The 12,665-nt window shown below is 40.9% G+C and overlaps 1 protein-coding gene across 1 annotated transcript in view; it reads right to left on the reverse strand.

Moving 5' to 3' along the window:
- cntn3b (contactin 3b) overlaps window positions 1-11,115 on the reverse strand; it is a 54,453-nt gene extending 43,338 nt beyond the window's left edge. The window contains exons 1-3 of the mRNA XM_023424804.2: window positions 10,687-11,115; window positions 3,698-3,833; window positions 1,330-1,465 (exon numbers count right to left, since the gene is read on the reverse strand). Coding sequence (XP_023280572.1) covers window positions 1,330-1,465; window positions 3,698-3,752 — 191 coding nt within the window. The 5' untranslated portion in view covers window positions 3,753-3,833; window positions 10,687-11,115. The remainder of the gene's footprint in view (window positions 1-1,329; window positions 1,466-3,697; window positions 3,834-10,686) is intronic.
- Between the last annotated feature and the right edge of the window lie 1,550 nt (window positions 11,116-12,665).

The following is a 12,665-nucleotide window of genomic DNA, read 5'->3' on the forward strand; positions in this document are numbered from 1 at the left end:
ACACACACACACACACACACACACCCGATCCCCCTCTATCTGTGCTTGGTAAGTACTTAAAATCCCCTCTTTTTCTGTTTCTGGATACGCAGTTGAAAGCAGTGAAACTAAACCAAAAAAGTAAAGTTGCTAGCTACTATTAAACTGAAACAGTGGAAGACATGAAGACAATGTGTAAAACTAATAGGAGCTGCAGAGCTGGTCATAAATAGCTCTGTGGTGTGTTTGCGGGTTGTGAGCTCTTTTACATTACCCAAAGTGATTTGATCCATTGTTTATATAAAATATTGATTAGTGCAGCCCTAATATGAGGATAGCACTAATAGTGATAATCTCTGCATAGCTACGCTGGTAAAATTACATCAGACCTGGGCTCACTCTGCTGGAGAAGTTGCAGATTCCACTGACAACAACACCATTTCCCACTACTGCATTAACACTACAAAGAAGCCGAAAGACAAAACCTCTTCAGCAACACAAGCGTCATCAGAATGCTCCAAGTTGCGGGTGAAATAATACAAGTGATGGTTTTGGCTTCATCCTGCGATGGCTCAGGTTGCACAACAAGTATAATGATACCCCCCGCTGCTGTGCCTGGACCATGTTTTCAGCGCAGACACATTATAGGAAATGTAAGCATTTAGTGGAATGTCACTCACAAGGTTATTGCCTCTCTCCCCCTGCTTGCTGTGCATCTACATGGTGCTGACCAAGCTCCGAAACACAATCTACCATAAAAAACACCACCAGCTGCCATTTTCAGGCCGGCTCCCTGTGCCGCCAGGGAATTGCCACAGAGATATCAAAGGATCTGTGGTGCAAATGAGTTGCTGGGATCTCCTTTACTCTCTTAATGATTTCTTAAGCCGTGCACCATATTATAAATCATCATCTTCATCCTTAGTGGCTTAAATCTTATCATTAATAAAGTTAACCTCGCTCATATCTGAGGTGTTGGCATATTCATCAACCACAGTGGCGGCTCCCTGACTCTAACTCTACATCATAGCTCAGGCTGAAAATAGATAGGCTTTTTTCTATTAGAAATGGATGCTCAATTAAGCAGTTGCGCTTTGAAGCCTGTCTTTTCGTTGAATGGTGCGTAATCTCTCTGCAGCATTGATGTCCAAAAAACGCTGTTCTTTAACAAATCAATAGCAATGAACGTTATCTGTACCCTCTTTGATTTCCGTGGAAGCAGCAACGAAGATTCACAAGGAAAAGCAACAATGGATTTTCACCATGTGATGCTGATGTGGAGCCAAAGCAGGTGGACAGCTGAGCTTCTTATGCTCGCAGGGGGAATGTAACACTGATGTGGTAATTTACCTGTACTGTGGAGGAGGGCTCCCTTCTGCCTCGCACACGATGGTAGCCTGCTGGTCTGGGGAGTTGATTGGTAAAATGAGGTCACTTGGCGCCGTCCTCCATCTTGGCCCTTGAAATATGACATCCTCTGTACAGGCTGGGGGAACGGGGAGAAAGTATATGGTAGTACAAGGCAGAAAAATTGTCTCTTTGACCTTAAGAGAAAATAATGGAAGAATTCAACGCAAGCATCAGATAGATACTGTGAGGACAAATAGTTAATCTTGCTGAAATACGGCAACTTTCTGACACTCATTGTATATTACTTTTTCAATATATAGTATATTTTCTCCTAGTCCCTGAACAGTGTTGCTTTTTCAAAAGAAAATCAAAGCAATACATGAGGACAGTCCCCGTGATTTGCTGCGCATTATTGAAACAATATTCCATTTACCCTTGTTAGGCTGCTAAATGCTAATTCATTTTTAGTGTCTATTGCACCGCTGCTGTATTTTTCTGAGGACCTTAACACTTAAAATAGTAGAGAAAAACCATGTTCAGTTGTTAGTATTTACTCCAATTTAGCACACGGGGCCTGTTTTTCCATAGTACCGGGCCTCTCTCTGTCACTTTATCATTATGATAAATCATCATATTGTAGATATGATTAATCTCCCTCCTTCAAAACTCCCATGTAAAAATGCAAGGAAACAAAAATACTGCAAATAAGTCATATAATGCTTTTATCATTGTGTTCGTATTTACCAAGCTAAGCGGTTTGAGATGCTTTGATGCAATTGCACAGAGCTCATATATACTGAAAATGATGCAACAAAACTGAGGTGTTCAGTATTAATAACTTGCCAGGAACACCGCATAATGATAGCTATTAATTGTTGGGAACCAGTGTTGAGCACTCAATCTGACTATTGATGTAGAAAGCCAGTTTTCACATATTTCCTCAGTAATTAATGATTCCTTTTAAGTGACATGTTTGATAAATAAAGCAGAGTGATCTATTTTCAGATCATCCATGTCATACTATGCACGCACCGGTTAATTGAGGCCAAAAGGAGCAGCAGCTTAAAAGGAAAAGATGTGGAACACAATCTGGTACTAAATGAAAGCAGAGTCAACAGACGGTCAGAGTAGGTCTAATTAATATCCTACTGCTAACAGATTGCAGCATGTGGCTAGCAGTTCTACATGTGGTTTTAACCGGTAATAATATGTCAAGGAATCAGCACATATTTCACTGTGTGACAGGCTGAGAAATGAGATAGGACAATGAATCACAGCAACTCTTAATGCTGAGAAATTTGCTTTTAGCTTAAAACCAAACTTCAGCAAAAAAAATGTTGAATTTAGGATAAATCTGAAACAGAGTCACATTTCAAAGGATTGTTATAGAATGATATTTTAATAAATGATCAAACACTGCTCCCACATCAAATTCATTCACCTTATACTTTGGTTTAGCAGCCTCTCCCTAATGTGAATTTGAATAAAATGTCATGCCGGCTAACATCTAAGGTGTCAGGATATAGAGCCACTGACAACAAGGCACTTCAGATGTCATAATGATTGTTATCAGCTGTAGTGATTTTGGAGGGCTTCAGAGCGTATGATCACAACCCTGTATAAGAACCAGCACCTATAGGCAGCAACCAAGGCTCTGTTAAAAGCTCTTGTCTGCCAGGAAGGTGAGATTGCTTGGATCTCGCTCCCATGAGTACTGTGTGTGAATTACCCATGAGCCCATTTGAATAACATTCATTGGGATTTACAATGTCATTTGAACAAGGGTTGACATTCTGGTAGAGTGTCTGCGCTTCTCTTGCCCAAATCCCAGGTGGTCACACAAGGGCAGAATAAGGGGTGGTGGCAAGTAGACTGCGCTAAAATGCAGGGCTGGATTCATTGCATGGATCCTGATAATGATCTGGACAAGCCATAAACAGGAATAGGATTGGACTCCCAGTTGTCCCTGACAGTGTACTGTAAATGCGCCGCAGGACACTGCTCTGGGGAACGGTGAAGGACATCACGCTGGAACACTGTACATGTAATGACTGCAACTTAATCAGTGTAACCTTTTTTGGTCACGCAGATTTTCTGAGGTTATTTACAACTGTTCTGATTCTGTCTCTCCCTCACTAAGGGATGAAACTCTATATCGTATATAAACTCTGCTTGCTAAGAATAAGATGCTATTTCTAACCTCTAACCTTACAGACATGCATTTAGCCTGAGACTATGGAACAGCACATTATTCTGTTATTAATATATATTAAAAAACACAAATTTATTAGGACAGATGTTGCAATGACATGAACCATGACAACAAGTGCAGCAAAACTCAAATATAATATGTGTTAAAATATCTTACCTGCAAGGCATCCAGTGATTGATAGCAGAACAATTTGTTTCCATGGAAACATCATCTTTAGTTGCCAAGGGCTAATAAGACTCTCATCCAATTGGTTGTGAATGGAATGCTCTCCCTTGAATGCGAGAATTTTAATCTGAAGGGAAAGTAATTATGGATGTGATTAAAATATGACATTTTGATCCAAATACGACAAGCATTAAACAGAAAAAACATGATTATGGCACTGCTAAGTTACATAATTGGCTCTTATTATTTTTGGAGTTACTGCAAGTGAAGAGAAAGTGAATCTTGAGGAAGCAAGAGGCATCTGGGGGGCTGAAAAAGCAGCAGACAAAAACCTGAGGACACAATCCGGCAGTATGATTTTCAGGTGGCACAGAAGAAGAAACAGCTGCTAAATGGGTATGTTTTCTTTTACTGAGCGTGTTGCTCATCTTGCCTAACAAGCTCAATTCTACAGCTTTAAAGAGGAGTGAGGAAGGAAATGATTGACCTCAAAAGATACTTCTCTCACTCCATATTTGACTATTAATAGGGGCTGGCAGACTGTGTACCAGCACTCCACAAAATGCCACTTCACACTTTAACAAAGGGTTTGGTGGATGACTGAATGTAAGCAAACTGACTGTTTTCATTTTCATATACATGCATCATATTCCCTTAGATCAACAGAAAATACAAGAGGGCCACATACTAAGACAATAAAGATGGGACATTTTACTGTCAGCTATTAGCGTTGACTGACAATAATATGCACAGTAAGACGATATACGCACTTGTATCATTTCTACTAAGGTAGTTATCCCTTTAAAGGGATTGGTTTACTTGCCATGGGAAGCACTACGCAGGCTGTGAAAACAGCTGTACGTCCCTTGTGGCTCAGGAGAAGCTTTGTCACAACTGAGACAATGACTCTGACTATGTCGTTAGCATTACTGTCATCAGGAGAAAACTATGTTGGGCAGCATTCCTGAGTAAGGCCTTAAGGTTGCTATGATTACAAGTGGTGTAAGTGGTGCATTTTGAAATGTACTAATCACATCACATCATTACTTATCTCAGTAATATTGTTACTTTGACATCTTTGAGGTGAGCTCGTTTAACCAAGATTTGGACTGGACAGCTGATGTAATTTTGAGACTGGTCCAGGGCACGTTAGCTTATTGCACGGACTGAAAACAGGGAGGTAAGCTAGCCTGTGCCAAAAGATGAGAGGAATTTACAAACTGTAGCTCCAGAGTCGTCTCTTTACATTTTGAGTTTTCTGAGCAAGTTAGCAGTTAGCATTGGTTTTGTTCAGAGTTATGTTCAGAAGGTGCACAAGCCATGTAACTTGCGACATGTGCTACATGCACTGACTGGGGCTAAGCTAACTGTTTATCAGTAATTGTTGTTAAATACTAGGCTTTCTGACCAATACTACACAAAATGGAGGAAACTAGTGAGCTGTCTTACATCATGACTCTTAACCATCTGCGATGTTGCATTAAACACATAAACAGAAATAGTGAGGACGTTAGCTTACTTGCAACTGCCTGATACAGTTGTATCATTTGCTTGTCACTGAAGTGGAGCAGCAGAGCCAAATGCATGGAACTATAATAAAAACGTATACTATTAGCCTATATTGATTGTGTTCACATTAATTCAAATGAATCATATGTTGAAAAAGTGACAGCCCAGGCATATTTTTTAAAACACAACGTCTCATTCTACATTTTAAATAAAAAAGTGTGGGGATGTTGACAGATCTGGGGTCATGTAACAAATGTCTAATTACTTTTGCTGATGAGTAGTTAGTAATGCAATTGCTTGAGAGCAATTGTAACAGCTTGTGTAATTATGTTGATGGCAACATAATGTTACACGTCTGTTTTCAATAGCGACCGGCCACAGTAGCATGAAATTGTTAGCTGACTTGCTCTTACCCTTATTTTGAATTAGTTCGGCAAATGTTGCTATCGCTAGCTATATGGTTGTGGTTACATTGTTTTTTTGAGTTGGTTCTTGTGTACACGGAAACCAGTTAAGCTTCTTGTTGTGTGTTTAGTGGTCGCTTTCACTGTGCTTCATAACACCATCCTGACTGAGAACGTTTTGGTCTGAGATGCTGGTGCAACATCTAGTGGCCATGACGATCATTTACAGAACCTTTAAGAATAATACGTAACGAGCATTAAATTAATAACAAATTTCAAGTAACTTTCCCAACAATGCTTATAGCTAATGACACAAAGTCAGAGTGGAGTCATGAAGCATTATGGGAATTGTAGGATCTAGTGGTAGAATTTAGAGTTTGATCCACACAAGGAAATAAAAGTCAGCAAATCTCTGCCTCTGCCGCACCAATTTTAACCATTTAAAAAAAACATGTTTCTTGTGAGTCTTCCAACTTCACTGAAACATTATATTACATTTCCGGAGTATCCCTTTAATGTGCTGTCTCTGATTATCATAGGCTGTTGTTTGCTGAGAAGGAATGCTTTATAGTATGGTTCACTTTTTGTGGGATATTTAACTCATTGGATTACAGAGAAACAGACATTCTTTATATTACAATATTAGTGTATATCATGATTTAAGATATTATATTTTGATTTTATTCCTTACCACTCACCGCCATTACCTATTATTATCATAAGGACTGATTTGCGCCATCAGATATCCCTTCTAACTGGTGATCAATGACCTAAATGGCCATTAAAACTTTTCTAATGTGGAAGTGGAACTGAGAGCTTTAAGTCTGTAATTGTAGTATCAGTGGCACAGGAGGGGCTTTGCTCAAGCTCTGACCTACATCACAGTAAGTGGAAAACTGATACGCCTCTCAGGATTAAGAATTCAACCCAGCCCCTCATCCTTACAACACAACCCTGTTGTGCGGATTAACCCAGGGCTATCTTTGGAATTCTTCAAACAGACCTAAATACTAACCACTCACTTGTTTCACCAACTTGTAATTGTAGAAACGTGGTGGTGGTTTCATGTGAAAAGCATGGCTACATAATCTCATGGAGGAGTATGAAGCACTGTGGAATTTACAGGGAGGATGGATCAGCCCATTTGCCTGATCATAACTTAATGGCCAGTGTCGGCTTAGCTCGACTGTCCTGGTGCCAGTAATTGTTCCTCGTCTGGTGTAATTGCCGGCACAGGGAGATTCAGAGTGGATTTCCTTGTGTCTTTCAAAATTTAGGGGGCGTTTTGCCACTCTAAAAACCCATCACATTGGATTACACGGTGTGAGAATCTACTGGAGCAAAAAAATAAAATAAAATGTGTGCTGCATTTTTCACTGAGTGCAGTATTAACCGCCATCCGCTTTCTAGAGGATCCGACTTCGTCACCCCAACCCATCAGTCCAAACAGCTCCAAGATCATGAGAGGAAAAGCTCCTCAAAAAGACTTTTGATTGCAAGTTGGGTGTTGCACAGTTCATGGCTCAGTTGTTTGTCCTTGAGAATGGCTTCTTTCTGCAGCCGGTAATACCTGCAGTGATTTCATTTTCTTTGTGTATTTGTTTCTGAATGAATGGTTCATTAAAAGGCACAGTATATGCCAGTTTTTCCAGCCTTTGTGTAAGAAGGGTGTGTCACCCTGCCTTGAAGAATTTCATTTTCAGCGGACAGCTTTTAAGTGGCACTGTGTGGAGAGCTGATGTGTCTCACGGTGCCATTTCAGAGCCTTTAATAAAGTTAGGGAATACACTGAGCACTTGTCTTTTTTCACAAGCGTTTTAACCAGAGTTTTACGCCTCCGCCAACAAGTCAAATTGCAGTTTACATCTATGTCTGTCCAGATCCATATGACATATAAGACTCTTGAGGGCTTTTAAGAAGATGTATTAAGCGTATTTTTATTCTTGAGTTATGGCCAAGAACATGTTTTGTGAGGTCACAGCAACTTTGACCTTTAACCTTTGAGCACCAAATTCATATCAGTCCATCCTTGAGTCCAAGTGAATGTTTGTGTCAAATGTGAAGACATTCCCTCAAGGCGCTACTGAGCTATCGCATTCACTTCATGAGACTGAGACGGAAAACCTGAAAACATGATGCCCCCGGCCACAGCTGTCATGAGCACGGAGGCATAAAAACTAAAGAAAATAAATAAATAATCGTATCACTCTTGAGCATCAAAAAAGCACCAGTGTCAAATCTTGCAGAGCTGAATATCAGCTGAAGATTGAGCAAATAAAAAAAAAAGAAATAAAGAAATAAAAAGTTTTTTCTGGACACAAAGAAAAGAATTCTGGGCTTTGTGGTGATCAAGTTGAGGTGGCATTTTCTTTCTTGGACTTTCTCAACTGAAATAATGAGCAAAAGATTGCTCTGCCAAATGTAATGAGGCATCACACTCACCTCACCTCCACAGAATCTAAACCTAATGGAAGTCATTGGCTAAACACATTCCAGAGTAAATGAGATGACTTCTTGGTTAGTGGGGCTGTTGTTTGGCACATAATTGATAGGAGAGGTGGTTAAAGGCACCCATTTCCCCCCTGAGGGCAACATAATTGCAAAAGAATCTAATAAGGGAGGGACGAAAGGAGAGAGTTTCTATCATAAGGGTGTGCATGCTCAAGGTCTGTATTCAGATCACATGCGGCACATAAGCAATAGAGCTGGGAGATCCATATGTATCAGATCATGCAAAAAAAAAGAAAAAATAGAAAAAGAAAATGAACACCAGTGGCACTATGTGTATGAATTCACCACAGACTGTGATGCATTCATTTCCATTTAGTTAATGTCTTTATGACTATCTGATGCCATCTCCATTAAATCATTCAGCAGGAGAACCTGGGAGACCAGAATCCGCCACCAGGGACGGACTCAATCTGAATGCACAGCTGCTCTGTGCTTTTGCCAATGAATGAAGAATTCACAATCAACTGCACACTGATTCCTCCTAATTTACTCTGACTGACTGAAGACCTGCGCAAGTCTATTTCACGTGAGCCGGGGAGGGTAATAAATGAATAAGTAAATAACTGAAGTGATTAACAAATAAACGCAGAGCTTAATGTCTGTGTTTCACGGCTCAGGTTTGCAGCAAAACAGTTGTGAAATGAAAAGGAGAAGGAGCAAAGGAGGAGTAATTGTTTGGCACTGATTGCGCCACAACTCCACAATAGGCCCATGGAAGGTGATTGAGTAACGCTTCCCATGGCAAATTATGCATTAAGATTTCAAGTAAAAAAAAAAAAAGGCATTTCATGTAATTGCCCCTCTACAAACCCAATCTCAACAGCTGTTATATTAACATTCATGAAAGAATTGGTTGAATGCATGTTCTCTCTTGGGATTTCAGTTCCGAGCAGAGCCTTGCAGGCTCAAAGAAAAATAAAGTAGCCACTTCACATGTGTGAATGTCATGTCACACTGTGCATGTATGATGAATAAGACGGTATGATTAGAAGTGTGGCTGAGGTCAGCTTTGAATGACAACTTTATAACCATGAATGTAAGCAGGAGCACAGACATTTTTGCACTTCACAATTTTACACAAAATAAATAATGATAATGACAAAATAAATAATGACTATATTTACTTTACTTTTGTTTTTTACATATCAAATCTCTGTTTACCACAGTACAACTAAACACCAGTGCAGGACACACTGCAGACATTATACAGCTGTGTATTTTCATGCGAAAAACCATTGAATCCCTGGAAGACAGCAGCAGGACGCCCCCAGTGACTCCCCTGCAATGTTAAACGCGGCTGCATCCCTCAGCTGCTGCCTAACGCAGGGGCAGGAGAGTAAGTGCACTTAAAAGAGAGGGGAGCAGCGATCCATTTCTCAACCCCATCATCAGCCAGGCACATCCCCAGACCCTCATCCTAGATACAGCCGCAAACACATGACTGGAGGTCAAGGATGAGGAGCAGGAGACACTCAGGAAAGCTCTTTACATTTTTTTTTTTTTTTCATATGACATTCAATCCATTTCAGAGCTTTTCTCGAAGAGAAACTGGCTGCACAATGTAAATGCCTCTCTGGTTCAATCATAGCAAATGGTACTACAGTACAAACTCATCCCTGCACTGCCACGGTGGATATTGCTGCGTTATAGAATAATTGACTGCTTGGCTTCAAAGACGTGTTTCACCTCTCATTTGGCTACTGCCTGTTATTCTCAAAATATGTGCAAAGGGTCTATAAATAAACATGAATAGGGGGGAGAACGATTACAATCCCTGCTGAATACCAGGATACTTTGTAGATGAAGCAGGCTGAGCATTTTCCTCTCACTGTTGAGTCTGTCCTTTTGTAGTCTGGATGGACACAAAAAGGAGTAACCACTGGTGGCTAAATATTTGGTTTTCCAGATAAATGAGAGTAAGCCTGAGCTGTTAGGATCATTTCTTCTGTAGGAATGCAACTATCATAATCCTGTGAGAATTTTCTTTTTTTTTTTTGTTGAAAAAAAGCTCCACAAATCAGAATATTGTGATGTAAGAGGACATTCAGATACAATTAAATGAGCATTTAGAAAATCCGCATGAGCTCAGGCTCTTTTCCCTCTGCAGACTCAAATAATTGCCTTAAACAAGTTAGACAGAGGGAGAGAGAAAGAGCTTTTCTCCAGGCGGACAGTCCTGATGCCGCGGCTCTGTGTTACTGAGCACAGCGGCACCATATGGACTTTGTCCTCGATGAGGGAAATGAGCCCCAACAGTAGAAATCCCAGTAGGACCATCTAAACCATTTGAGGCTCGTCTAGAAACGCAATCATCAGCATCGTGCATGTGCGACCACGATCAGCACGCCGTGCACTCTGTCTCAGAAAAGAAGATAAAGACATCCATGACACACATGGATGAGGCTTTTGAGGTTATTTTATTTTCTAACTTGTATTTTTTTGTTTCCTGCAAAGCAAATGCAAACTTAGCACAACACAGCTCTTTATATATTCAAATTAAAAAGGCAGGAAAATAAGGTGTAAAGGAGGTGTGATGATCTCTCTCCGGATACTCACTTGTTCTAGGACGCAATTTTTTTCCTCTTCATTAAACTGCTTTGATTGTAATCCCACTGTCCGTCAGATGCTGTTGTTTCTGGATCTAGTGAGCGGATAACATTTCTCACAGCAACTCTTGTCCTTTTCAGGAGCCAAAAGAAGAAGAGGCTGCTCTGTGCTCCAGCACTGCTTTTTTTTTTTTTTTTTTTTTTTTTTTTTTTTTTTTGCGCTCTGCACTTAATTCTGCTCCGTCTAAGTGCGTCTCTCGGTTCTTTGAGGACGAGACTAAAACAGTGTTGTCTATACCTCGGTAAATTCCACAGTCAGTGAGAGAATTCAGTGGCAGAGGGGTGATGCGCTGCTGCACGCTGGGACGTTCCTCGACCTCCTCAGATTACACTCCGCCAAGATGCTGCCAAGAAGCAGAGAGGACAGCGGTGCCTCTGAGCGGACACTCACATCGTGCGCATCCCCGGGCTCTGCTCTCTTTGTGCGCAGGAAGAAGCGCCCACTGGTGACGCGTGAAAACACCCATCGCGGCACAGTAATACGCCACCAGCCTATGGGCACCTGCCATTCCTCTGCTTTTAAGTGAGTGCACATTTGAGCTCGGGATATTTGTCGTTAGGATTTCCACAAGTATTGTAGGGGGAGAGAAAAAAAAACGCGATTTGTTTAAAGAAAAATAAAAGAAGCACCTCAAAGAACATTAAGAAAATGAAATAAGTGTGACCATTTATCACCACAACCAAACAGCCTCAAATCTGATCTCAGTAAATAGCGTGTTCGAGGTGATTTGGCGCGGGGGGATTTTGCGGTAGGTTTGGCTTCTGTTGACCAACCGCTGCTGATCAATACAAGCAGAGGAGAAGATGGATTTTATTTTGTGTTCTTAAAAAAAGTGATGTGCATTAGTGAAACGGGCCCCCTTTTTTTATGAGGTTTACACATCGAGTATAATAATCAACAGCCGTCTTTATGTGGTGTGGAATGAGCCCACATGCAGCGCTTTTCAGACAGAGCCTGTGTGTAAGTGTGTGGAGTGAGAGAGGATGTCATCCTCAGACACAACTGCACAAGTACAGTACAAACTAGATGTGCGGTAGAGGACCACACAGACAGGTGTTTTACTGCCTCTTGGTCTATTAATACGATGTCACCTAATTTAAATTTCATTGTTTTCATGATGCAACCATCCGAAATCATACAGTGTTTTGGGGTTTGTTTTTTTTTCTTCCCCTCAGCTCTTTTCAAAGTCTTAGCTCTGCAAGCGGATTCGATCACATGCTTATTATAAACACAGAAGCGAATAAAATGGGATTCTTGTTACTATACACACCTGAGGAACTACATTCTTGTCTTGGCTGAGCACATGCACACATGCTCCAAGAATATGTAATGTGATCTTAAAGCTGTAGTTAGGACCTCTTTGTTTAAAGCTGCACTGATCATTAGGGAATTAAATATGTGTAAAGACACAGACGATTGTAGTGACTCACCTGACTGTGGTTTCTTTCTCTCTCATTGTTCTGGTTCAGAGCTTTTCTGTTTGGTTCAAAGACCAGCATCCGGTGCAGCAGTGAGAGCTGAGGATAAATAGTCCATGAGGAGAGTTTTAGTCGACCAAGTTTTGATTGGTCGGTTGGTCGCAAAAAAAAAAATCGAACTCCAAAGGAAGTGAAGACAAACAGTCATTCGGTCAGATATTGTTTACACGGCTGGTCCCTGTGGTTTTCAGATAGTAATGTAACCGAGCGTCTTGGGTTCACCTAAATGGGCGTATTTAGTAATGAAATAAAAAAAGAGCCACAGAAACACAGTACAATGAACAACAGAAACAGCTTCTTTATTTTTACCGTCACACGTGTCACAAGTGGGTCTCTGACAGGAGCTCCTGCCTTACAGCAGTCTCACGGCAACTCCTCGGCCAGGAACACACTGGATGCGTCGTGTGTGCGTGGCGGCTGCAGAACCTCTTTGTTTCCATTGCAGCGCCC

This window comes from Seriola lalandi, unplaced genomic scaffold, assembly GCF_002814215.2.
Source record: "Seriola lalandi dorsalis isolate HSWRI2012SDOR001 ecotype SW California unplaced genomic scaffold, Sedor1 jcf7180002054748, whole genome shotgun sequence".
NCBI lineage: Eukaryota > Metazoa > Chordata > Actinopteri > Carangiformes > Carangidae > Seriola > Seriola lalandi.